At 42.7% G+C, this 26,700-nt stretch overlaps 1 protein-coding gene across 1 annotated transcript; it reads left to right on the forward strand.

Annotated features, from left to right (window-relative positions):
- The first annotated feature begins 5,651 nt into the window (after positions 1 to 5,651).
- Positions 5,652 to 26,333, forward strand: LIPH (lipase H). The gene is made up of 9 exons (XM_069475234.1): positions 5,652 to 5,817; positions 7,046 to 7,154; positions 11,297 to 11,398; positions 13,404 to 13,493; positions 16,203 to 16,370; positions 17,765 to 17,860; positions 19,605 to 19,716; positions 23,633 to 23,806; positions 25,310 to 26,333. Exons 1-9 carry the CDS (start codon positions 5,701 to 5,703, stop codon positions 25,395 to 25,397), a joined length of 1,056 nt encoding a protein of 351 aa, XP_069331335.1. The 5' UTR covers positions 5,652 to 5,700; the 3' UTR covers positions 25,398 to 26,333.
- The last annotated feature ends 367 nt before the right edge of the window (positions 26,334 to 26,700 follow it).

Here is a 26,700-nt window from a genome sequence, read left to right on the forward strand (position 1 = left end):
AAGAATTAAAACAGGCTATAAAGTTCCCAATATGAGAAAGAATACATAAATTTAAAAAACTCTAAAAAAAAAAAAAGAGGATAATTCATACAGCAAAAGATAGGGAACCTAGAAGGCACTAAAACCAGAAAATGCAGGATTACAGTGTTAAATCCAATTGTGTCCGTTCGAGTCCTCTGAGAAGCAGACACCGGGATGGGATTGGAAGTGGCAGAGATCTGCTGGCGGGAATGCCAGTGAAGGCTAAAGGGGGTGGGAGCAGGAGCAGGCAGGGAGAGCCTTGGCTCCATGAGGCAGGTCTGGCACCTGAGAAAGGAGAGGAGACAGGGAGGATCAGGTAGGAGAAGGCTCAGACCCCAGCACAGTTCTCAGAGTATTTCAGCCAGACTGATGGGGGGTCCCTGAGCTAAAGTGGCTGGTGAAAGAAATCCCACACGGGGCAGGAATGGCCTGCCTGGCCTGGTTCTAGTGACCCTGCAGTGCTCAGTCGCTGGCTGGGGGCAGCCTGGGGGAGCCATCAGGGTTTATACCCTGGGGCAGCTGGAGGCCACCAGTCAACTCAGCTGTACTCCCTGCAGAAGGCTCTATGTCTTTTGTTTGTTTGTTTGTTTGTTTTTGAGACAGGGTCTCACTCTGATATCTGGGCTGGAGTACAGTGGCGTCATTACAGCTCACTACAACCACATACTCCTGGGCTCAAGCGATCCTCCTGCTTCAGCCTTCCCAGGAACTGGGACTACAAGCGTACAACGCCATGCTCAGTATATTTTTTTTAATTCTTTGTAGAGATGGGGTCTCACTATGTTGTTGAGGCTGTTCTCAAACTCCTGGCCTCAAGTGGTCTTCCTGCCTCCACCTCCTAAAATGTTGGGATTACAGGTGTGAGCCACTGCTCCGAAGACATTCTGGAAGGCAGAGCTTAGTGAGGTACTTCCATGGCCACCACACCAAGTATATCTATTATGCCAATATGTGTTAATGAGATAAACTCACTTATCTTTCTTAAAGGCTCTCAGAATGGGTCATAAAATAAAACCCAACTTGATGTTATGTATAAGATCCTTTAAAAACAAAGGGATTCATAAGGTAAAAAGAGTAGCTAAAGACATGCTAGGCAAATGCTGACAAAATGAAAGCTGAGTTATGGCAAAAATATTTGGTGGAATTCAGGGCAAAACGGGCACATCAAAATGAAATAAGATATAACACCAGGAACATAGTCTAAGTAATAAAAGGAAAAATCTATGAAAATAAAGCTTAATACTTTGGGAAACTTTCATTTGCCTGTGCTGTCATTATACTTTGATGTTATTATACTTTTATTATTATTTAAAAAGAATCCCTCACTGTTTGAATTTAGAGACATTATTTCCAGATGATGTAAGAGGAAAAAAAGATCCTAGATCCCCAGACCACGCCAAGCTCCCATTTAAATTCTCATTTTACATGGCACATATCACAGATAGTGATTTCATACTTATTTGTGTATTTTATGTTATTAATGCCTTACTTTCCCTCTAAAATACCACCTGACATAGAACCTAGGATGCAGTAGACTCTTGTTGAATGAATTGCACATACTCTCTGAGCATGAGAGATAATATATATAAAGCCTTTATGGTATTTAGTACTGACAGAGAGGAACAAGGAAATCTGTTTTTCACCAGTATTTACAATGGACTTCTGCAGGGCACAATGCCATTACCAAAAGAACAAAGATATGTAAAAATTATGTGAAGTCAGAAGGGCTCTATCAAATGAAAACTAAAAATCCATTTGTTTTGCCCTTCCTGCCTGTCAATAACCATCAATTTTAAGGGCTTCTAGTGAAGAATTAGCAAGTGAAGGAGGTTGGTTGAACCACTGCATACATGGCAAAGTTGCCAGTTGCTGCTGAAAAATAGCTCTGGCCTAAAACTTCACAACCCCTCTCTGAGCCTTCCAAGGACTCAGATATATGACATGTGGCACACGGGGCCTAATATTGCTCATTGGCTCAAAGTGAACAGACGTAGCAATTAAATAGTCCTCTTCTTGGGAAAGGGATCTCTCTCTTCTCGAGTATGATCGCATTCAGAATTAATCTCTGCAGCATTCCTCTTTTGGGCAGATAGGCGGCAAGTGAAAGGTGACATAATCTCCCCAGGCCACCTGGTGAGTCAGTCCCACAACCAGGAACAAGACCCAGCTTTAGTGATGGCTGAGACCGGAGAGGCTCAGCCCTACCCTGTGACACCTGCTGCTCAATAAAATGACTAACTAAACAGTCAATTATTTGCTCTGGGACTTACTCTACAAGCAACCAGAGAAGTCCATGTTCCCAGGAGCACGCAAGCTACAGGAAGAGGAAATGAGAGAGGCCAACAGATGGAGCAAATCTTTATATTGTGAACACAACTCACTGCACATGCTACTTGATAGAGTAAAGGAGAAATGTATGATTCGGGGCTCATTATTAACTACCTCTTTTCTAAGATGAGAGATTTCAAAGCCTCTTTAACTTTTAACCTTCTGTTTGGGTTTCTTTTGCTTGTTTTACTTTGGAACTTCACTCACTCCTGGGTACCAGAGCTTTTGCAAGAAGTTTCATATAAATGTGTATGTGAATGGACCCAGATTATTTAGGATGGGCAGCGACCCCAGGATAAAGGCTCAGAGTGAAGGAAGAACAATTCCTGGGTGTGCGAATGTAGATTCATTGAGAATAGGGGCTCAGAGCAAATGCTTCCTAAATTTCTATTGGAGGAAATCAGAAAAGATGTTTCCCAGGGCACTCTTCTGTAGGCCCATTGCAAGTTACCAGTCTTACCTTCCTGTTCCCTCCACAAAGAATGGCCACCTGGAGCACCTTGCCTCCTCCTGAGTGTGCTAAAGGCCCATCTCCAGCTTGGAGCTGGGGATTATTTGTTGCTGCAGAGCAGTTATTGAGTCCTCTATCCTGTGCTGGGTACTGTGAGGGATACACAGGTTTTGAGACCCCATTTCAAGAGATTGTGGTCTATTAGGATGGACACATGTACATAGATACTCATAATAGGACGCTGGTACTTTAAGAGAGGAGTCTGCCGACCTCCTCATTTGCCAGCAAATTAATAAACTCCTCTTTCCTTCTCAAACCACTTGTGCTGGCTCTTCTGATGTGGCCTCGAGGATGGGTGCCAAGCTTTCGGTAACATCATGGCTGCAAGAAACAAGGACAGACTGAGACACTGCCGTAAACCAAAGGAAAATAAGAATACATGACGACTAAAAGCAATGTGATTCTAAAAGAGAAAAAGAATATGAGTAGGAAAACTGCTGAAATTCAAATAAAGTCTGCAGTTTAGGTAACAGTAATCTAGTCATGAAAGATATTAACATTCCAGGAACTGACTGAAGTATACACAGAAACGCTCTGTACTGTCTGCAAATTTTCTTTAAAACTAAAGTTATACACTGTTTGAGGAAGGCATCTTAAGAGAAACTTGTTTCCATTTAGGATTCATTAACTGTCCTTCCTCCAGACAGCCTGCTGGCCCCACCTGCTGCTCTCACCTCAGCTCTGACCTGGATTTCCTTGCTTTCTACCCTGCCGGCCGCCCTACAAAGCCTTCCAGGCAGTCGGGCGTGCTTGTAGTCCCAGCCACTGGGGAGGCTGAGAAAGGAGGATTGCTTGAGCCCAGGAGACCACCTTGGACAAAGTGAGACCCTGTCTTAAAGTATTTTTTAAAAACACAATATTGTGTGGAAAAAAACCAGTAAAATTATATTCTGTAATTGTGATTCCTGGATTTAAAAATTACCAAGAAACTGAAGTACACTTCTTTATAGTAGTCTCTACAAAATAAACTGATCAGACTCAAATAACTTTTTTTTTTTTGAGACAGAGTCTTGCTGTGTTGCCTGGCTAGAGTGCCATGGCATCGGCCTAGCTCACAGCAACCTCAAACTCCTGACCTCAAGTGATCCTCCCACCTCAGCCTCCCAGAGTACTCGAAATCAAATAATTCAAAGTTCAGGCAATAAAGATAATTCAGCAGTCTTTGAGTCCAATTGGTCACAGTCTTTTTTGAGGGCATAATGGTAATTTTTTTTTTTTTGGAGACAGAGTCTTACTCTGTTGCCCAGGCTAGAGTGCCGTGGCGTCAGCCCAGCTCACAGCAACCTCAAACTCCTGGGCTCAAGCAATCCTTCTGCCTCAGTCTCCCGAGTAGCTGGGACTACAGGGATACGCCACCATGCCCGGCTAATTTTTTTTCTATATATTTTTAGTTGTCCAGTTAGTTTCTTTCTATTTTTAGTAGAGACGGGGGTCTTGCTCTTGCTCAGGCTGGTCTTGAACTCCTGACTTCGAGCGATCCTCCCACCTCGGCCTCCCAGAGTGCTAGGATTACAGACGTGAGCCGCTGCGCCCGGCCCATAATGGTGATTAAGGACATTTCACTGTCAAATGACCTGATTTAAAAAGATATCCATTTGTGTAGTTAGCCTGGTAATACAAGTCATATTAACATGGAGACCCACAACAGGAAACATAAAGATTGAAAAACGTTGGAATAGCCAAGGGTTAAACAAAAATCACGGCCGGGCATGGTGGCTCACGCCTGTAATCCTAGCACTCTGGGAGGCCAAGGCAGGTGGATCACTCGAGGTCAGGAGTTCGAGACCAGCCTGAGCAAGAGCGAGACCCCGTCTCTACTAAAAATAGAAAGAAATTATCTGGCCAACTAAAAATCTATATAGAAAAAAAAAATTAGCTGGGCATGGTGGTGCATGCCTGTAGTCCCAGCTACTCGGGAGGCTGAGGCAGTAGGATTGCTTAAGCCCAGGAGTTTGAGGTTTCTGTGAGCTAGGCTGACGCCACGGCACTCACTCTAGCTTGGGCAACAGAGCCAGACTCTGTCTCAAAAAAAAAAAAAAATCATAGGGGGCCATTGTTTTATACTAAACTCCTGCAGTAGGCCCTGACAGACCAGACTAAAAATCAAAATGGGGTCACCCATGCTCACCAAACTGAAAATGAGTTGTGTTACCTGGTCTTCTATCAGGAGAGAGAAAAATAACAGCCTAATTTCCAAAACAAGTAAATAAACAAATAAATACTCACACCCCTGACAGTGTGTTTTCACTGTGCTGTCCACAAGGTACATAAAGGAGTTTTGGGAGTCCCGGGGTGGAGGACATTGCTTATGGTGGGGAGGGTTGGAGAAGGCGTCAATGAGGGGACTTTTGGGCTAGACGTTGAAAGAGGGTGGGATTTGGAAGACTGGCTTTCCTGGTGAAACTAGAGGGCACTTACTCATGAATTCTGAATGGAGTATGACTTTGCACCTTCATTCAGCTAGGGTCAGCCCCTTACCAGGTGCTATAAGGGACATAAGAAGAACTCTGGCAAATGTGGGACAGCCCTCTTGCTAGATGCTCATCCCAGGAAAGAACTGTCATGACGTCATCTAATTTTTACTTTCAGACACAGATGAAACATGTCCTTCATTCACCAGACTGAGCTTTCACAGTGCAGTGATTGGTACGGGACTAAACGTGAAGTTGATGCTGTACACAAGGAAAAACCTGACCTGCGCACAAGCCGTGAACTCCACAGCTTTGGGGAACTTGAATGTGACCAGGAAAACCACCTTCATTGTCCATGGATTTAGGCCAACAGGCTCCCCTCCAGTTTGGATAGGGGACTTAGTAGAGGGTTTGCTCTTTGTAGAAGACATGAACGTGGTTGTCGTTGATTGGAATCGAGGAGCTACAACTGTAATATACAACCAGGCAGCTAGCAAGACCAAAAAAGTAGCCATAGTCTTGAAGGAATTTATCGACCAGATGTTGGTAAGAGAATTCTCTTAGATGATTCAGGGCCAAATTGAAATTGGCCCATTATTTGTAGGTTTAAAGCCAAAAGATATCTGCAGTGAACAGGGTGACTATTTTGCAAATATGAATAAGCCCCAGGGAAGGTGCGGGTAGGGACTGCATGCGAGGTATGATTGCACAGGTTGTGCACTATAAGGGCACCCATCTAAGGGAGCATCACCATCATTGTAGACATTGTAGATTTATATATTTATCGTGATAATTTTCCAACAGATGATGACAAAGTATACTGAGGAAGGGATATCTTTTTCTAATTCATATAAAGGTATCTTATGGGCAGGGAAGGTTCTGTCTAGGAGTTTCCTTGTTTAAACTTCTAAGAAATTCCTCAACTTCTCTAGCTGTTCCTTTTGCTAAGACTGCCAAAAGTTTAGTGACCAGGTTATCCAAAACCAAAACTGAGTGAGACACACGGTCTGATGAGATGATTGATGTTTTTAGAAGACTTGCAAAGGTTAAGCTTTAAATTTTATTTAGTGATCTATCTCATGAGATGCCCCTTGTAACAACAACAACAAAACTGACATGAAATCAAGACAATTTCAGAGGGAGTCAGGCCTGGTGACCCTTGTGGCCAAGGATGACATGATTTATAGGAGCTTCCTATCTAAGCCACGGCCCCAGGAAAGTAAATATTAAACTGACTAATGACAAGCCATCCCAGAAGCCTATGGACAGTGTGGTCCACACTCTGTCTGCTCTTTCCTCCTTTCCTTCTCCCTGCATCATGATTTTGTTAACTGAGCCTGTATGAAGTTAAGGGAATCCATCAAAATATATTGTTGCCCCTCTCCCCAGTCTGGAAAGGTCTGGACTTGGACAGACTGGTTTGAATCCTGCTCTTCTCCCTCCCCAACTGCCTGACTGGGAGCAGATGACTTCAATTCTGTGCCTCAGTTTCCTTATTTGTATGATCCAAAGAATAGTATTTAGAGAATGAACCGAATCTCTCCCCCCTACTACAGAACCCTATTGCAATAGTTCTTCTTGAATAAAATCTTCCCTGCCTTCCAAAAAAAAGAAAAAATAAAAGTATTTACTTTGCAGGGGCGTTGTGACATTTAAGTGAGAGAATAGATGCTTAGAAATATTTCTCCAAAATCAACAGCTAGGAAATTTCTGCAAATGTTGTCAACTTCTTGGCCCTTTACAATTTATAATGATGGACCTCTTGAAATTCCAGGCAAAAGGAGCTTCTCTTGACAACATTTACATGATTGGAGTAAGTCTAGGAGCCCACATATCCGGATTTGTTGGAGAGATGTATGACGGGCAGCTGGGGAGAATTACAGGTAAGCTCCCCTGAACAGGCACGGGCAGGCTGTTCATGGGGGAGCATTATTCGGGCAATCCAACTCTTTGGGTTCGGAGCCAGCTCTTCCAATGACTTAACCTCTCTGAGTGTGGATCCTCTTGGGCAAAAGGAAGACCATAATAGCATTGACCTCAGATTATTATTTAATAAAATATAAGTAAAGCACTTTGTAAATTGTATATGCCATATAGGAAAGATTGGTGGCATCTTTATTTCTCTTATGGCTAGAAAAATAGCTGTGTCCCATGGAGATTTGGTCTGTGTGCCCAAAACAGACAGCCTCCTTCCTTTCATGGAATCCAGGATAGCTTGAGCTACAGACCTGATACACTTCAGTCCCCAAGCATGGCTGCAGTCTCATGGTAAGAAAATGAAATGGGAATTTTGATGGCTGGGGCTTACTCACTAAATATCAGCTTTCAGGCCAACACTGAATGAAAATACTCAGAAACACTGCTGTCAAACCCCAAACAAAGGCTCCCTTGCTAGGATCTCTTGCCCAGCGCTTAGTAACTTTCCACAGCTACACATGAAGGGCTGAGGGCTGCTTTCTCTTTCAGACTCGAGGCGTCTCCCATTCACCTTTCCCAGAGAGCTCATGGCTCACTGGAGCCTCAAATTCCTTGGCTCAAGTGATCCTCCTGCCTTCCGAGTAGCTAGGACTACATACAGGTGCTCACCGCCACACCTGGCTAATTTTTAATTTTTTTTTGTAGAGACAGGGTCTCGCTATGTTGCCCAGGCTTGTCTCAAACTCCTGGGCTCAAGCAATCCTCCTTCCTTGGCCTCTCAAAGTGCTGGGATTACAGGCGTGAGCCACTGTGCCCAGCCCCCAGAGAGCTGTTTTAAATCTAGAGAATCTGAAAAGGTAAAAGTGGCTGGGGGGAGGGGAGAGGTAAATGATTCAAACCAACTACACTTGGGAGGTAAACTTTTAGGACCACAAGTCTGAATGTGCTACTTAAACTTGGCAGGTAGCTCTGTGCAAGTCATTTCTGGGTCACACCCGCCTCCCTGTGTTGACTGGCATCTCCTCTAGCCCTGGTACTTGAGGACACATTGTTTGTCCTGGATGGTTTTTTCTCACTTTTGCCCCAAAGGCCAAGGCTGCCCTCATCTTATTTACTTGTCTTCCTAGGGAAACAAAGCTCTTTTTTGTTTTAAAAAATTTATTATCATTATGTTTTAGAAAGCAATGTGTTTTTACTTTTTAAAATTTTTATTTTCCCTCATGTATAGAAAGAACAGATGGCTTGAATTTGCCTGTATTCCTTAACCTGTTGGGAGTTCCTCTTCTAGTGGGTGGGACTTTTCCCAGTGGTGTACTTGAAAGTTGACCAGCTCTCAAAAAAGAAGGAATAAGGAGGAGGAGGAGGAGGAAGAGGAGGATGAGGAGAAGCAGCAGCAGCAGCAGATTTTGCTAGTTTTTGTGGTGTAAATACTCCTATTATGGCTGATTTCCAGCTCCAACCTGACATCATTGACCACAGAGTTTGGGAAGACAGGAGCAAAATCTGCCCTCCAGCGCTGGCACTGCTTTATTCTATCTATTAATATGCCCCAGTGTCACCTCTTAGCCTCCCAACAAACCTGTTCCCACAAGTACTTTGATTTTTTTTTTTGTTTTGTTTTCTTAAGACATGGGCTGGGGCTCAAGCAATTCTCCTATCTCAGCCTTCTGAGTAACTGGGTCTCCAGGTGTGAGGCACCATGCCCAGCTCCCTCGAAGACTTTGAATGTGAACTGCAATGTATTCTGGTCTCTGACTATGGAAATGCCCCACGCCAGACTTACTTCCTCTCCGGGCCCATGTGGCCCTGTTCCATGGCCTGGACTCACCCAATGATCCACAGCTCAATTTTCTGTCTCCGCTGATTTCCTCATGTTCTCCAGATTTCTTATCATCTCTGAGTCCCAAGGTCAATCTCAGCTGTTCCCAAGAGCAGCTTCAGGAGGAAAACATTTCCCCTCCTCTTGCCTTGCATGGGTGGGCCCATTGGACTGTTGGATGGGAATGTGGCCTGTTACCCATCCAATAGCTTTAGCTATTGCTGCTCAACTACAGCTGCTCTGGGGAAGACGATCTCGTGACCTCTGTTACGTGGAGCCATCTCCTGTGCTTTAAGACACTAGAAACAAAGAACGTTCCTCTGCCCTTCTGATTACTGGCCTCGGGCAGGGTTGCAGATTTCAATTCCCAAAAAGAGTTGGGGGGGGGGTGTTTAAGAGACAGATTGTAAAACATTTTGTTCTTTTTCAGGCCTTTACCTCTGTTACAATGCCACCACCCTCAGCTAATTTTTTTGTGGCATGGGGATCTCCTATGTCACCGAGGCTCGTCTTGAACTTCTAGCCTCTAGAGAGCCTCCCAACTGTTCCTCCCAAAGTATTGGGATTACAGGCATGAGCCACAGTGCCCCACCCCTGGTTTAGATGTGTTAGCTGCATGGATCTTGGGGTTGCTATAAACTCGGGCTCTCACTGTTAATTTTCTTAGACAGGAAGAGGTGCTGTCTTGTGTGAAGAGGGAGAGGCCTCCCCAGCAAGGGGATGAGTTTTTCAAGTTGTGTTGAGAAAGTCCTGTGGACTCATTGCCTGGATGTTGATCATTTCCTCCCACGTTAGTATCAGCTGGGAGTAGAAAGGCTGGCGGAACAAAAGAGGAAGAGATAAGAAACGTGGCCGGGAAAGAAATGCCTCAAGGAAGCAAAAGAGCTTGGCAGGGGAGCAAAGGGGAGATTGTAGCTAGAACAAGGAAAGTTGAGGCAAAAATGCTATCTCTTAGATTTTATATGTAACACCAGGGGATGAGAGATGTCATTTAAAATGACATTCATAGATTAAAAACTTCAAGGGAGATATCCCTTGAAACCTTCATTCCAGGTAGGGCTCTAGTAAGCAGATCCTTTTTGAGCCTCGTGTGTGTGTGTGTGTGTGTGTGTGTGTGTGTGTGTGTGTGTGTGGTTACAACATCGTAAGAGCTCCTCTCCTGTTTTTCCAGCTGTTTCATAGCGAGGAACGCCCAACTAACATTGACCAGGGTGGAGAAATCAGTTCAGGCATTTATGGTGTGGGTTAATTCTGCGAGGATTGGCACCCACTTAATTTTCATCTTCCTTACCTGGCCTGACACCTGGCTTGACCAGTGAGTTTCACCATTTCCAGCTGAGCTTGCTAAACTCAGCAGTGAAACCCAGAGCTCAATGAGTAGAGGTAGTTGCGTCATGAGGCTATGTTCTGGTCAAGACACTTAATCTCCCTGAACCTCTCAGTCTATTCATCTGTAAAATGGGAATAATAATACCCACCCTGCCTCCCTCACAGATTTGCAATGTGGATCAAATGAGCTAGAATATATGAATAAAAGTGGATGCTGTAAAGGAATTTTATTAATAACAAGAAGGGTGGGCTGAGTGTTTCTGGATCATCTAAAATAGGATAAAGATGAGTACAACATATGCTTTTTTCTCTTTTTAAAAATTTTTTTAGAAACGGGGGTCGCATTCTGTTCCCCAGGCTGGAGTGCAGTGGTGTAATCATAGCTCACTGCAGCCTTGAACTCCTGGGGTCAAGCGATCCTCCTGCCTTAGCCTTTCAAGTAACTGGAACTACAGCCCTGCACCACCACACACAGCTAATTTTTCTTATTTTTTGTAAAAACCGGGGAGGGATGGGTGTCTCGCCCAGGCTGGTCTCGATCTCTTGGCCTCAAGCTATCCTCCTGCCTTGGGCTCCCAAATTGCTGGGATTATAGGTATGAATCACCTGGCTCGGCCTTTTCTCTCTTTTATGCATCCTTTGGTGCTTTTTCTGCTGAGGAAACAGTCTAACCCCACCCTCTGATCCCCTTGTGTGCATTCCCTGCTGTTGAGCTTTGCAGGTTTGCATCCTGATGGAGTCTGGACGCAGCCCTCAGGCACTGCCAGGGTAACCATCTCACTGTGGGAACAAGCTGCAGGGCTGAGGAAAGGAGTCCTGACAAAGGAGGATGGGAATGTGTGTGCTCGCCCACCGGAGGGTGCCCTGCAGCCTGTGAGCCATTCTCATCTGAGGGATCAAAGCCCTGGCTGCAGGTGACTCATGGCGTGGGGCTGCCAAGTGACTCTGTTTTCCTTCCAGGTCTCGACCCTGCGGGCCCTTTATTCACCGGGAAACCTCCCCAGGATAGATTGGATCCCAGTGATGCACAGTTTGTTGACGTCATTCATTCCGACATTGATGGTAACATTCCTGTCTTTGTGGGCCAGTGCCCCACCCGCTGACTCCCAAGGCATCTTCCTCCCCACGGCCCCCTCCCCTCTGCTCCTCTGCCCCCGGGGAGATCATCATGTAGGGGCAGATCAAGTTCCTTTAGGTTTTCACTTTTCCTACCAGGCAGGTTCCCAAATCCACAGAAATATCGAAGGAAGCTGGTTTAATGTAGGCACCCAGGAACTTGTGCAGGAGTGGGGATGATTTTCCCAACATCCTTTTTTTTTTTTTTTTTTTTTTTGAGTGATCATTGTGCCCTGAAGGACAGGCTGATTTGCACAATATGTGGACAAATGTTTTCCTATGTGCAACTGGGTTTGGATGCATGATTTGCATGATTTCCTGGTTTTGCTGTTTTTTTCTCATTATTTCCTCAAGCTGAAAGATATGTCTACGTGTTGTGTCTCTCCACACAGACTGACTCTGACCCACCTGCAGCTCTCTAGCTCTCTGTAGATCTTCCTGGCCATCTCTGACTTCCAGGATGCTAGTTTCATTTCAAGGATGGGTATTTATACCCGGATGTCCAGGAGAATAGCTGGAGTAGGAACTTGGGGAAGATTTCGGACATAGGGTGGAGTGGTCAGTGGATCGTACATCCTCTCTGTGATACAACCACCTATTGTGGCACTCTGGTGTGGGACTCAGGAATTGTTTGCCTTAAGAAGAAATGTCTCTTTGTGAAACAGCTGCATTACTGTGGAGTTTGCAAAGTACTACCTTACATAAGTGCAGTACCTCAATGACACGTTAATGCTTGGTGGAATAGAGCAATTTATTTTTTTATTTTTGGAAAGTGAATTTTGAAGGAAAGAGCATGAGCTTTGAAGTCAGGCGGATATGGATTTAAATTCCAGATTTTGCTCTTTCTACTGATATCATGTTAGTTCCTTAAGTCCTCCCAGCCTCTGTATCTTCATCTAAGTTACTTCATCTGAATTTACCAATAGCTACTTTGCAGAGAAAATTAGAAAGAAAAGTATGAAAATTAGAAGAAAAGTATGTAGAACACTTACTATCATGTCCACAGACATGTGTAGATTCTCAATATATATTATTACCATGATGAACTCTATATGCATATTCATATATGTACATATATAATCTTCTAATCAAGCATTTTACTGATTATTTGGGAGTTACATAGTTAAAGAAAATAAGCAATTATTAAGTCTATATTTTTCGGTCTCCATTTTCTAGAAGTGTTTCCAATTTATTTACCATCCCAGATCCCAAATATTTAAAGATTTTACCTACTAAGGAAAAATTCATTTTTTGCTGTTTCTTAATCATTCAAAATTTACACAAATGCAAATAGATGTTCAGGAAGCACCTGGCATTCCAGCCAAATGTAAAGAACAAATGTATCATTTTATCAGTCTTGCAGCAAGTTATGTCTTTAGAAATATTAGAAGTAAATTCCATTACCATTTTTGCAGTCACTTTGTTGAAAATTGTTGCTTTCTAATTAACTAGCTGGGTAACTTTGGGCAAAACATTTAAATAGATATAACAATAATGCTAATAACAACTATACGCCGGGCGCAGTGGCTCACGCCTGTAATCCTAGCACTCTGGGAGGCCGAGGTGGGAGGATCACTTGAGGTCAGGAGTTCAAGACCAGCCTGAGCAAGAGTGAGACCCCGTCTCTACTAAAAAATAGAAAGAAATTAAGCGAACAACTAAAAATATATAGAAAAAATTAGCCGGGCATGGTGGCACATGCCTGTAGTCCCAGCTACTCGGGAGGCTGAGGCAGGAGGATCGCTTGAGCCCAGGAGTTTGAGGTTGTTGTGAGCTAGGCTGACGCCACAGCACTCTAGCCCAGGCAACAGAGTGAGACTCTGTCTCAGAACAACAACAACAACAACAATAATAAAATAATGCTATAATTCCTGCCTATATCCTGCAAGCAAATGAGTTATGAGATATGAAAAATTCAAAGCAGTATAAAACACAGTGTGTTCTCTTTCAGCATTGGGCTACAGAGAACCACTAGGAAACATAGACTTCTACCCAAATGGAGGATTAGATCAACCTGGTTGCCCCAAAACAATATTTGGAGGTAAGTGCAGATGCTTTGTATTTTGTAAAACAGTGGTTTGAAAAAGGTATATTTTAAAAATCTGATATTATTCTACATGGAGTAGTTTTCCATAGAAAATAATTTCCTGAGAAGAGAGAGGTGGTATAAATATAAATTATAAATTAAAAATTGAAACTCAAGTATACTGTTTTTAAAAACTATAACCATATGATTAAAAGCTATTATAAATTATTTGTCTCTCTTAAAAAGGTGTCTCTTTGACCTAGAAATTCCATATCTGGAAATCTCTCCTAAAGAAATGATGGAAAATATAGACAAGCATTAGAGTGCAAAGATAAAGTTTTAGAACTCGTTAAAGGCCAGGCACAGTGGCTTGCACCTGTATTCCTAGCACTTTGGGAGGCCAAGGCAGGAGAATCACTTGAGCCCAGGAATTTGAGGTTGAAGTGAGCTATCATGACACCACTGCACTCTAGCTTGGGTGACAGAGTGAGATCCCGTCTCAAAAACAAAAACAAAAAAAGTGAAGTAAGGAGACAGAATATAAAAACCCACCCCTAAATGCTCTAACTCTGTATTTTATCATTGCTAAAGTAAAAGAACCATGGAAATAATTTTAGGAAAAAAGATGATCTTGTTACAAAATGGCAGCTGTGTTTGGGCCCATTGGAATGACATAGTGTTTGAAAATTATCTGGCTGAAATAACATAAATAGGGCCAACCACATTGTATAATACCATAATGAGTGTTCAAATCCCACCTGGATGGTGTAACTACATCCAAAGCAGCCAAAGGTAATGTGCTTTGCTTATAAAAGACATCCTCTGTATTCTTATTGACCTTGTTTCTACAAAAAGAAGTTCTAGGAACAGTAAGTTAACGTTCACCTGCCAGGTTTTACTCTGGTCCAGCTTGGCCCCATGCCAGCCCCACGCTTCTCTTTTCTTGCCCCTTTGTTTCTCTTTGTCCTTCCCTGATCTCTCCTATGGGCACAAGTGGACTCTGGAGGAAGAGGAAATGATCCAGCACCCGGCACCTCTCCAAGCCACTGGCTCACAATCACAGCTCCTATTCTCATGGGGTTTACTGTTTCCTGTTTGGATCCTCACCTCTACTGATTACCCATCTTTGGACCCAGTTCCCTTTTTTGAATGACATCAGCTTCTAACCCCTCAACCTTCTGACATTCATCTCTTCCAATACCCATCCCCATGCGTCACCAGCTTCCTGTCTCACCATCACACCACATGGCCCCACTAAGAACTAACTTGAGGTCCGCCTCCCACCTCCATTCGTTACTTCTAGTGCCACCTCCTATCATTCAGCCCCTCACTTCACCGTTGTAGCAGAAATGGAGTCCCTGCCACATGGCTGCTATCATGAATGTCCTATCCACCCCCAGACCTTTAGGCCTCAGCCATGTGAGTTCCACTTTTGTTTGGTAACATTGATGGGGAAGTCATGAAGCCTTGTTGATTGAGTATTTGATTGAGTACAATGTCCAGGTAAACTTGCTAACGTCTCCCTGGCTCTCAATAATGCCATAGACTCCCCTCTTGTTCCTCTCTTGCTGAATTCCTATGATCATTCCTCATGCTTCTTTCCCAAATATCTCCTACTTACAAACTCTCACCTCTAAGGGGTGAGCTAGATTTGACTTTTGTGCCTAGATCAAGGTCCCACGTAAGAGGGCCATTTCATCTATCCTCATCTTAGTTCCCAAGAATGTAAAGACCACGTTCATGTTCTCTCCTTTAGAGCATCCCCCACCCTTTTTCAAAGCCGTCTGCTCTGTGTGCCTTCCTCTTGGGATCTTCCTCTACCAGTTACTCCCCAGCGCCTTCTTTCCCTGATGCCTTTACTTGTTCCTTCTTCCATGGCTCCTTGCCTCTGCCTTCTGCAGAAAACCTCTAGGGAATCTCTAATGCTCATTGAAGTTTTCTCCTTTCCACTGACAAACCCATCTGATGAGGGTTGTCATTGCTGCTTCCATCTCCTCACTGGCAGGAATGATACATGCATGAGGGTTCTTCATATTATTCTCTCAATTTTTATGCCTGTTTGAAAATTCTCATAATAAATGTGGCAGATTAGTGAGGGAGGTATATGATTGAAGCTAGTTGTTTGAGTTCTTTCCAATCTCCCTCTAAGTAACATATCGTTTAAAAAAGCATAATCCAAAGGAATTAATGATTAACTAATGATTTGCTGTTTTTTTTTCCTCACTGACTCATTGACTTACTGACTGACTCTCTCTCCTATGATTTGCTCTTGTGATAACGATTTTGGTAATCCCTCCTGATTCTCCATGACCCAGGGAAGGCTGGCCACTTGACCCAACACCATCAGTGCCAGTAGCTGCCAACTTGACAGGTGGACGCAGACACAATCTGGGAAGTGACCCTGCAAAATTAGACCAGAGGCGTTCAAACCTTTATATGCTTCAGGATCACATGGGGAATATGTGATTGATAAATGAGCAATCAAGGTCTTTAATTAAAATATATTTGCTTTAATTCTTGCTACAATATTCATTTGATTTAATTTTTTCTCCTGCTACTTGCCGGCATGAATCCTTACCTATGGGTGTTTACAAAGATTAAATGGAATGAGGTACACAGAAGTTGTTAGCACAGTGCCAGATGATAAATTGTGTGTGTATAAAATATGGAATGTACTATTACTAAATACTTCAACTAAATCTAATCATTTCTCTTACACCCAAGGATTGCAGTATTTTAAATGTGACCACCAGAGGTCTGTGTACCTGTACCTGTCTTCCTTGAGAGAGAACTGCACTATCACTGCATATCCCTGTGACTCCTACCGGGATTATAGGAACGGCAAGTGTGTCAGTTGCCTCACTCCACAAAAGGAGTCCTGTCCCCTTCTGGGTAAGTCCAATGAGCAGTTTCCTCTCTGACTGAAAAAAGAGCTAACTTTTGGTATGAACCCCAGAATCATTTTACTATCTAAAAATAGGCCCTAAAATTGTATTTTTAAAAAAATCTATAGTCAGTTTTTTCTAGCCAATTTGTTCTTTGAGCTACTGTAGTCTCTTAATAATAGACAGCATTAAAAAAGGAATCTATGTTTCATCCAGAAGGTAGTACAGCCTCCCTGGACACTCTATTGTAGCATGGAAAAGAAGCTTCCAGAAGAGTTTCCAAGCCCACCCAGGGTATAGTCACTTGACATAGCTTGCTCCTGTCGGGACAGTAACACCTTCTCTGGGCATATAATCTCTCTGCTGGAAGAAGGTCTATAGTGAGCCCAGAGAGCCCCCTGCCAAATGAGCCTTGCAGAGTAACCCCTTTCAGCGAGCTGTGTCTGTAAATGCCCTCACTCCACACTCTGGCTCTTGTGTGCATGTACAGGGGTGGGGTTGATACGGTGGAGGCTGCTCAGGTATTTGCTAGGGGTTAGTACAAATATTCCAGGTGGTTAGGGCTTTGAAATTGGATGACCATGAGAATTTTCTGATTTTTTTCCAAAGGGAAAAACCCACGTTAACAGCAGAGCATGCTATAGACAAGAGATTCTCAACTTTGTGCATTAGAATCTCCTAGGGAGTTTTTAAACATACTGATGCCTTAAAGAAAAGACAGATATTTAAGGTGATGGATATCCCAAGTATATTGATCTGATCTTTATAAATTTTACGAATGTATTAAATTATCACATGTATCCTGAAACTATGTACTTCTATTGTGCATCAATTAAAAAAATACTGATGCGTTGGTCCCACCCCAGATCAATTAAGTCAGAATCTGGAGGCCATTCTCTAGGCTTGGGGACAGAGGAGAGAGAGAAGCCCTTCTGGGCAGCACTTAACCTTATTTCCTGTAGGCACAGACGTGAAGGAGGACACTTACCTGCTTGGTGACATGGTCACATGGCAAGGTTCTGTGCAATTTAGGGCAAGGTTCTATACAATTTAGGGCCCCCCTTGTAGTTCTTTAGGAAAGCATATTGCTTTGCAAGAGTGTTGCTACTTTAGATATGAACCTGAATCTGTTTTAATCTAGAAAATGAATGTCTTACTGAAAAATGTCAATGCTATTTTTAGTCCATGCCAATGTGTGCCACTCCTGACTCCCCCGCCTTGTTACTGAGAACCAGTAAGGGGGGTTGGGAGGAAACCACTGTAGGGTCCTCCCACTGGGGAGTGGGAGGGAGGTTGTCTCGTGGCGGTGGTTGTAGTCAACCTCGCTGTTCTTGCTACCTCAGTTGCTTTTACATTTATGTAATACATGTCAATGTTATACTTTTCCAACTTGTTTTATAGGCTATTATGCTGATCATTGGGAAGACTATTTGAAGGACCAAGACCCCCCAATGACTAAGGCATTCTTTGACACAGCTGAGGAGAAGCCATTCTGCAGTGAGTGGTGAATGTGGTTGTTTGCTTTAGCTCATCCCTTTCATTTTGGTGATGCCTGATGCTTAGCTTCCTGGCTACTTGTTGGCAAATGAGGGCCATGGTGAAGCATGGACTTTGGAACTGGAAGGACCTAGGTCAAATTCTGATTCTGTCACATAACAGCTGTGTGACTTTGGTCAAGTCATTTAACCTCTCTGAGTCTCAGTGTCCTGATTGGTAAAATAGAGATAATAATGTCTGTCTTCTAGGACATTAAAATTAAAATCTCAATAAATCAAGAGTTGTTAGCTTCACTGGATGGCCATTTTCATCACTAAGATCTTCCAGAATTGTTTGATTTCCCAAGAGACATGAAATTGGGGCCAGGAAAAATCAGATGTCAGCCACATCTATGGGTCAGTTCCAGTTCTAAGCAACCACGATGACCTAAAGGGCATCAAGAGGTTGAGTATTCCAGATGGGAGCTGAATGGGGCAGCAGATGATTTTATGCCTTGGGAAGCAACTGGGATTTGCCTGGACAGATGCATGTCTTTCTTGCAATCTTGCACCCTTTTCATTTTTCTTAGGAACAATTCTTCTAAAACAGGTTGCAGATCACTGTGTTTCACTCTTCCTTTGGAGCCATGGATTTGGCATCTGCCTGGTCTGCAAGTCCCTGAGCAATAATGGGCCATGAAATGACTGACCTTCTTCCTTCATGGGATCATCATCTCCCTGAGCCTCTTTCTCTTTCTCTGGAAGTTTGTTCAAGAGTCAGTGAATCTAACCATCATGAAAGGATAGATCCCATCTTCCCAAAACATACTTGACCTTGGGAAGCACAGAGTAGGGAGGAAGACTAGTTCTGCAAACATATCATATGTTCCATTTTATTTAACAGGAATTTACTGGATGCTGCTGGGATTATAAAGAGGAATAATCATCCCTTCCCAGTTATTGTTGTAGCATTTCTAATTTTATGTTTTTAAAAACCCACAAGACATTACTCAGGCAATATTTGTATATATGTATCCACACATTTGCCACTTTTGTTGATTATCATTCTTTCTTGCATTTTGTGAATAGTCAAGTGTGCTGAGTAATGATGGGGGAAGTCCAGAGAATGCCAGGAGCTCCAAGAAAGGAGACCTGACTTAGTCCTGAGGTCAGGGAAGGCTTCTTGGAGGAAATGACATTAAGCTGAAACCTGAAGGATGGGTTTGAAAAGCTGGCAGAATAAAGAGTGTCCAGGTGGGGGAAAGCCTAGGAGCAAGAGAAAGTTGGCAGAGTGGGGAGTGCAGGTGCTTGTCAGGACTAGGAAAGAGTTGAGGGAGGTTGGGTATGTTGGTGGACATGGCCCAAATTTATGTTACATATTACTTTATTGGAAGACCCCTGTCGGCCATGGAGGGTCTCCAAATGGCCACTTAGTGGTTCATTCTAAAATGGGCAGGCACTGAAGTGAGCTGACAATAGTCAGCATCAGGCCAAGAGACTTCAGTCAATGGGCGGGAACACCGATGCAACTGTGAGGCCTGAACATGGCGACTGGATAGCCCTGAACTCTGCTGTCACTCATGCAATCTTTACCAAAGAGAAGAGAAAGCAACATTAGAAAATTCTGCCATGGATCTTTGCAGAGAAACTTGAGAGGAAGGGAAAAAGAGACTCAGTTATAGGGAAGTTGGGTTTTTAGGAATCAGCCCTTCAGGGAAGCCGTTGGGAGTACCTCTCTCTTACCGTGCTCTTTCCCTGTTTTGCAGTGTATCATTACTTTGTGGATATTCTCACTTGGAACAAGAACATAAGAAGAGGGGACATTACGATCAAATTGAGAGACAAAGCTGGAAGCACGACAGAATCCAAAATCAATCAGTAAGTTGAGTTGCAATAGTTTATAGTTTACTGATCCTCTTTTTGCTCAGAGAAATGAAATCCCAAATATTCCTACTTTCTTATTCATAGGTCTGTACTTTTCCTTGTTCTACAAAAAAAAAAAAAAGATATAAGGAGACACACTGCTTAGTTGCTTGCCCTGGATTTTGATCTCCCAGACTCTTTACAAATGGAATTGGTACAAGGGTTTTCTTTCCCTCTCTTCTTCCCTCCTTCCCTTTCTTCCTTCCTTTCTCCCTGCATTCCTCTCTCTTTGCCTCCCTTTCTCCCTTCCCTCCCTTCCTCTCCTCCTCATTTCCTTTGAATAAACATTTAATATAAAAGTTATCCTTGCTTGCTGTAAAGGATTTAAACAATGAAGGAATATGCTGATTTAATCATTCTACATTGTATACATATATCAAACATCACATTATACCCCATAAATGTGTATAATTATCATTTTTAAATCAAAGATCATATTAACAAAAAATAATAAAGGAATATGCAACATAAAAGTAGAAGTCCTTGCCCCATCCCACCAACAATCCCCCCTCAAAGATAAAGGGCATTCACCCACTTCTTTTTTTTTTTGAGACAAGAATGTTACTCTGTCACTCAGGCTAGAGTGCAGTGGCATCATCATAGCTCACTGCAACCTCAAATTCCTGGGCTCAAGCGATCCTCCTTCTTCAGCCTCCTGAGTAACTGGAACTACATTTGCATGCCATCGCACCCAGCTAATTTTTTCTATTTTTAATAGAGACAGGGTTTTGTTTTTGCTCAGGCTGGTCTCTCCTGAGACTCCTGAGCTCAAGCGATCCTCCTGCCTCGGCCTCCCAGAGTGCTAGGATTATAGCATGGGCGACTGCGCCTGGCCAGCACATTCTTATTTTAGTCATGTTTGTGAAGAGGTCACCATCAATCAGAGAATATGTAGAAAAAGGAAATAGTTGTTCTGTTACATGGTGAGATTATGGGTACTCTTCTCTTGTTTTCAAGATGAATTTTAACATTTTTAGTATTATTTTTAAATGTAAGGTAAGAGAAATGATATTAGAGCATGTACCATGAGTTTATCTAGTCTCAGCAGACTGTGGGAACAGATGGAGTCATAGTCAAGGTGATTATCTGCCTAGCGACTCTCCCTGTCTCCATGTATTTCTTTTCTAAACATTAAAAAATTGAGATGTAATTCACATAACATTCACCATTTAAAGTACACAATTCAGTGATTTTTAGTATATTCATAAAACGTACAACCATCACCAACATTTAATTCCACAACATTTTTATCATCTCAAAAAGAAACCCCCTATCCATTAGTAGTAGTTCCTTATTTCTGTCCCCCCACTCCCCCAACCCCTGGCAAGTGCTAATCTACTTTCTCTATGAATTTGTCTATTCTAGACATCTTATATAAAGGGAATCATACAATATGTGGTCTTTGTGTCTAGCCTCTTTTGGTTAGTATAATGTTTTCAAGATTCATTCAGGTTGTAGCATAAAACAATATTTAATTCCTTTTTATGGCCAAATAATATTCCATCATGTATCCATACTATATTTTACTTATCAGTTGATGGACGTTTGGGTTGTTTCCACTTCTTGGCTATTATGAATAATGCCTCTATGAACATGTATATACAAGTTTTTGTGTGGACATGCATTTTCATTTCTCTTAGGTGTATACCTAGGATTGAAATTGCTGGATCATAATATGGTATCTCCATGTCTACCATTTTGAGGCACTGCCTAACTTTTCCAAAGAAGTTATAGTTGTACCATTTCATATTCCCACCAGCAATGTACGAGGGTTCCAATTTCTCCACATCCTTGTCAACAATTGTTATTGTCTTTCTTTTAAGAATTTTTTCTTTTTTATTATGGTAAAAAGCCATAAAATTTACCATCTTAATCATTTTTTGGTGTACAATTCAGTGGTGTTAAAGTATATTCACATTGTTGTGAAACAGATCACTGGAACCTTTTCATTTTGTGAAACTGAAACTCTATACCCATTAAACAATTCCCCTTACCCCACTCCCCCAGTCCCTAGTAAATACCATTCTACTTTCTCTTTCTGTGAATTTGACTACTTTAGATATTTCATATAAATAAATTCATACAGTATTTGTTTTTTTGTGACTGGCTTATTTCACTTAGCACAACATCCTCAAGGTTTATCCACTTTGTAACATGTGACAATATTTCCTTCATTTTTAAGGCTGAATAATATTCTGTTGTTTGCAAATATCACATTTTATTTACCTTTTCATCTATGGATGGACTTGGGTTGCTTCCATCTCTTGGCTATTGTGAATAGTGCTGCCATGAACACGGGTGTGCATGTCTCTTACGGCCCCTGCTTTCAATTCTTTTGTATATATATCTAGAAGTGGGATTGTTGGATCATACCGTAATTCTATGTTTAATTTTTTGAGACACTGCCGTACTGCTTCCCATAATTTTCCAATCCCACCAATGGTGCACAAGTGTTCCATTTTCTCCACATCCTCACCAACACTTGTTATTTTCTGTCATTTTGATAGTAGCCATCTGAATGGGTGTGAGGTGATTCTGTCTTTTTGCACATTTCCATCAGTCTTTCAAGCATTTCCGTACTTTCTGGCACACAGGGTGTTCCAGGATCACTTTGTACTTTCCCTGCCCCAGCCCTGGAATCAACCATTTCTCCAAGGAGCTCTGGATCCTTTTAGTGGAGATGGTATTTATTTATTTATTTATTTATTTTTTTTTTTTTGAGACAGAGTCTCACTCTGTTGCCCAGGCTAGAGTGAGTGCCGTGGCGTCAGCCTAGCTCACAGCAACCTCAAACTCCTGAGCTCAAGCGATCCTCCTGTCTCAGCCTCCCGAGTAGCTGGGACTACAGGCATGCGCCACCATGCCCAGCTAATTTTTTCTATATATATTTTTAGCTGTCCATATAATTTCTTTCTATTTTTAGTAGAGGTGGGGTCTCACTCTTGCTCAGGCTGGTCTCGAACTCCTGAGCTCAAAGGATCCGCCCACCTCGGCCTCCCAGAGTGCTAGGATTACAGGCGTGAGCCACCGCGCCCGGCCTTCGAGATGGTATTTAGAAACCAAAATCTGGGCACCTTGCAGATTAGTTTTACTTGTGGCACTTTTGCACTCCACAGGACTTACACGTGATTCCAGTGGGGCTGGGGTGACAGACACCTCCTCATCTCCACCCTGCCCCCAAACTAAGGGTTCAAGTCTAGAGCAAGCCTACTCCTCCTAAACTCAGGGGCTCCTCAGGTCTCCCAGCTCCCCAGAAGGACAACGGCCGAGCTGAATGTTCCCAGTGACATACCTTAGGCTTAATTTGAGATTCCAACTGTAGAAAACATCTCCACACACTTGGAAAAAAGTATTGGAACCTGGATTTAGCTATTTTGAGGTTCATCCTGAGAGGGAGGACTGAAAAAATATATACTTAAGCACAACCCAGTTAGTATCTAGTTTGGCTGAAAATATACACATACGTCTAGCAATGGAGTTTAAGAGAAAGTCCATAACTTTGAGCTCAGCCAAAACTGGGTTTGAATCCCTGCACTGCCGAATATATAAGCATCTGTTTCCCTGTCTGTAAAATGAGAATAGTACCTACCTTGTAGCATGTTTCAGGGGCTTGGAGAGATGTGTCGAGAGATGAGGACACGGTCCGGTGTATCATAGGCAGTCATTAGCAGCATATCTCTCTAACGTCACTGGGAGTCAGTAGCTTCACTTGCACGGTCCTCTGCAATCAGTGGACTTTGCCCATGAAAGTCAGCTCATGCAGGCTATAGGGTCACGTGGTTACGTGCTTACCAATGATTTATGGGCTGCAAAACCACTTTCTATTGTTAGCAATCTATATCTATTTTTCAATACTATTTCTTCCTTTCAGTGAACCTGCCACATTTCAGAAATATCACCAAGTGAGTCTACTTGCAAGATTTAACCAAGATCTGGATAAAGTGGCAGCAATATCGTTGATGTTCTCTACAGGATCTATAATAGGTCCCAAGTACAAACTCAGGATTCTGCGAATGAAGTTAAGGTCCCTGGCCCATCCAGAAAGGTGAGTGGAAGGCAGGGTTTGACAAGCCCCTGTTTTCCATGTTGTTGGATCCTGTTCAATCTGCTTGATCTGATGTTTTCACAAGACTCCATCATCGACAATGACAGGAAATGAAGGGTTTTCCAAAAATTGTTTTGATTAAAAACAAGTAGCCCAGTAATCCAAGAAAATCATACTGTTATGTGCTTAAAGATAAATTGCCCAGTAAGCCAAAGAAATAACGTTATGTGCTTACAGTTACATAATTCCTCCCTAACTACCCACACTGCTTGCAAGTTGATAATTTGTTGTAAAAAAGAAAGCTTTGTAGAATTTGGCAAACTGGTAAAACAGAGCCTAGTATTTAAAAAGGTACAGGAAAATTGGAATATTTTATTTCATTGACAGTCTAAAAGTATTAAATCGGTGTTAAATTTCTCAAATTTGATATCTGCACTGAGAATTTCCTTATTAGGAAAGGCATACCGCAATATTGAGGAGTAAACAATCTATTCTCAATTGGTTCAGAAAAAACAAACAACAATGTGAGTGTGTAGAGCGAGAGGCAGAAAGAAAGAGAAGGGAGAAAGAGGAAAAGAATGATTTTTAGAAACAAGTGCAGAGCTGTGTTGATGTGTATGTTTTGTGACAAATGCCACTTTACCATGTAGTCCAGCATCTAATCTGTAGGCAGAGAGAGACAAGAAATTATGTGAGCAGTTAGTACTTTATGAATTTCTTTTTCTTGAAGGTTTAGGATACTCTAAAATATTTAATAATACAAATTTCTTCTAAGAGGATAGTCATTACAATCTACAATGGTAGGACTTTTTTTTTTTTTTTTTTTTTTTCCTTGAGACAGAGTCTTGCTCTGCCCAGGCTAGAGTGCCATGGCCTCAGCCTAGCTCACAGCAACCTCAAACTCCTGGGCTTAGGCAATCCTTCTGCCTCAGCCTCCTGAGTAGCTGGGACTACAGGCATGCGCCACCATGCCCAGCTAATTTTTTTTCTATATATATTTTTAGATGGCCAGATAATTTCTTTCTATTTTTAGTAGAGACGGGGTCTCGCTCTTGCTCAGGCTGGTCTCGAACTCCTGACCTCGAGCAATCCTCGCGCCTCGGCCTCCCAGAGCAATGGTAGGACTTTTAAATGTTTTTTTTTTCCTGAATATCAAAGGAATACATGTTCATTTTATAAAATCTGGAAAGTACTGAATTTTCTGATTTAGGAAGCAAAAAAATATCACCTGTATTGTCATTATTCAGAGGCAACCACTGTTAATATATTTGGTTATTTCTTTCTAATATTCTTTCTATTATTGTTTTTAAACCTCGTTGAAGTTATATAGTAAATAAAATCTTACGTCTTGCTTTCTTGTTGATATTTTACTTACTACAAGAATTTCCCCATATTATTAGAAATAATTGCTAAGTAATTTCATATCCCAAGGACATAATACAATTTACTAGAATTGGTATTTTGCAATGTTATTGACCAGGATATTTTGTCTCAATTTCCCAGGCCCCAGTTGTGCCGGTATGACCTTGTCCTGACGGAAAACATTGAAACAGTCTTCCAACCTATTCTTTGCCCAAAGCTGCAGATGTAACTGTTCCCAGGACACACGGGCACCAGTAATATCAAGAAAGCTACAACTACAGGCTGTTTTAAAGCTTCACCTCACCTTATCATCAAGGCACAAAAACTACAGAAAAAACAAGGTTTTTTTCAGTAGCATCCTATGGATGTCACATTGCACAACGTCAAACAACCTCAAACAACCTCGTGATTATGAAAGGATCCTAGGAGCGGAGCCCCTAACTAGGGCAAGTCAGAAATAGCCAGGCTCGCAGCCGCCGGGCGCTGTCTCTGCTGCGTCCTGGGGCCTCGTTTGTTCTGACCTGTCGACGCTGCTGCCTCTGCCGCTGTCACACAGGCGGTTCTGCCCAGCACAGCTGCAGGTCAGGCATCTTAGAGAAACGGACGGGCTGGAGGCCCCACTTTGGACTGGACTCCACATCCCTGTGCTCAATTCCTCCAGTTCCCCGCCTGGACAGGGGAGTAAAACCGACCTACCTCGCAGGGCTGTTGCATGGGTTTGGGAGGCAAGTCTATGAAGGGTTTTTTGAAATCCCATGGGTGCCACATCCGTGAGATGTTTGGTAAATGTGAATATGCTTTTATTTATTTTGATAAGGCTTATCTCATATGCAACAAGAGAGCCTCTCATTAACACCAGTTTCTCTCCTGGGCTGTTTGCTCTGGGATGGCAAGAGAGCCACACTCTGGCTTCCCATCTTCTCTAAAGAAGTGTTGGGGCCCAGAGGAAGCGGGGGAGGCGGGATGGACTAGGTCCTAAGTGGACGAGAGAAGGGCAGAGGCAGCAGTGGGGCAGCCTCACAGCACAGGGACAGGGGATGCAGTGAGAGGCAGGAGGAAAAAGCAGAGCTTGTTTTTCACCTAAGGTGGAGAAGGCTCACTTTCTTGCCAGGCAACTCTCTGTTTTTCTTTTTTGAGACAGAGTCTCACTGTGTCACCCTGGGTAGAGCGCATCATAGCTCACTGCAACCTCCAACTCCTGGGCTCAAGTGATCCTCCTGCCTCAGCCTCCCGAGTAGCAGGGACTACGGGTACACACCACTGTGCCTGGCTAATTTTTGTATTTTTGGTAGAGATAGGGTCTCACTCTTGTTAAGGCTGGTTTTCAACTCCTGACCTCAAACAACCCTCCCGCCTCTGCCTCCCAGAGTGCTAGGATTACAGGCATGAACCACCACAATGCTCATTTTAAGCAACCCTTAAGAAACGTTTGTTTTTCCTTATTACCAATGTAATCTATGATTATTGAAGGACATTTAGAAAATGCATTAATGCAAAATGAAAAAAATACTATCCACAATCCTGCCTGTTAG

Source organism: Eulemur rufifrons, chromosome 7, assembly GCF_041146395.1.
Source record: "Eulemur rufifrons isolate Redbay chromosome 7, OSU_ERuf_1, whole genome shotgun sequence".
Taxonomy (NCBI): Eukaryota; Metazoa; Chordata; class Mammalia; order Primates; family Lemuridae; genus Eulemur; species Eulemur rufifrons.

What these genes read in the sequence shown, in the direction of transcription:
- LIPH (XM_069475234.1), top strand. Translation starts at nt 5,701, where the DNA reads ATGAACGTGGTTGTCGTTGATTGGAATCGAGGAGCTACAACTGTAATA. An exon ending in GCAGCTGGGGAGAATTACAG is followed by an intron (nt 7,155 to 11,296) that starts GTAAGCTCCCCT and finishes TTTTCCTTCCAG; the next exon opens with GTCTCGACCCTGCGGGCCCT. An exon ending in TGAGGAGAAGCCATTCTGCA is followed by an intron (nt 17,861 to 19,604) that starts GTGAGTGGTGAA and finishes CCTGTTTTGCAG; the next exon opens with TGTATCATTACTTTGTGGAT.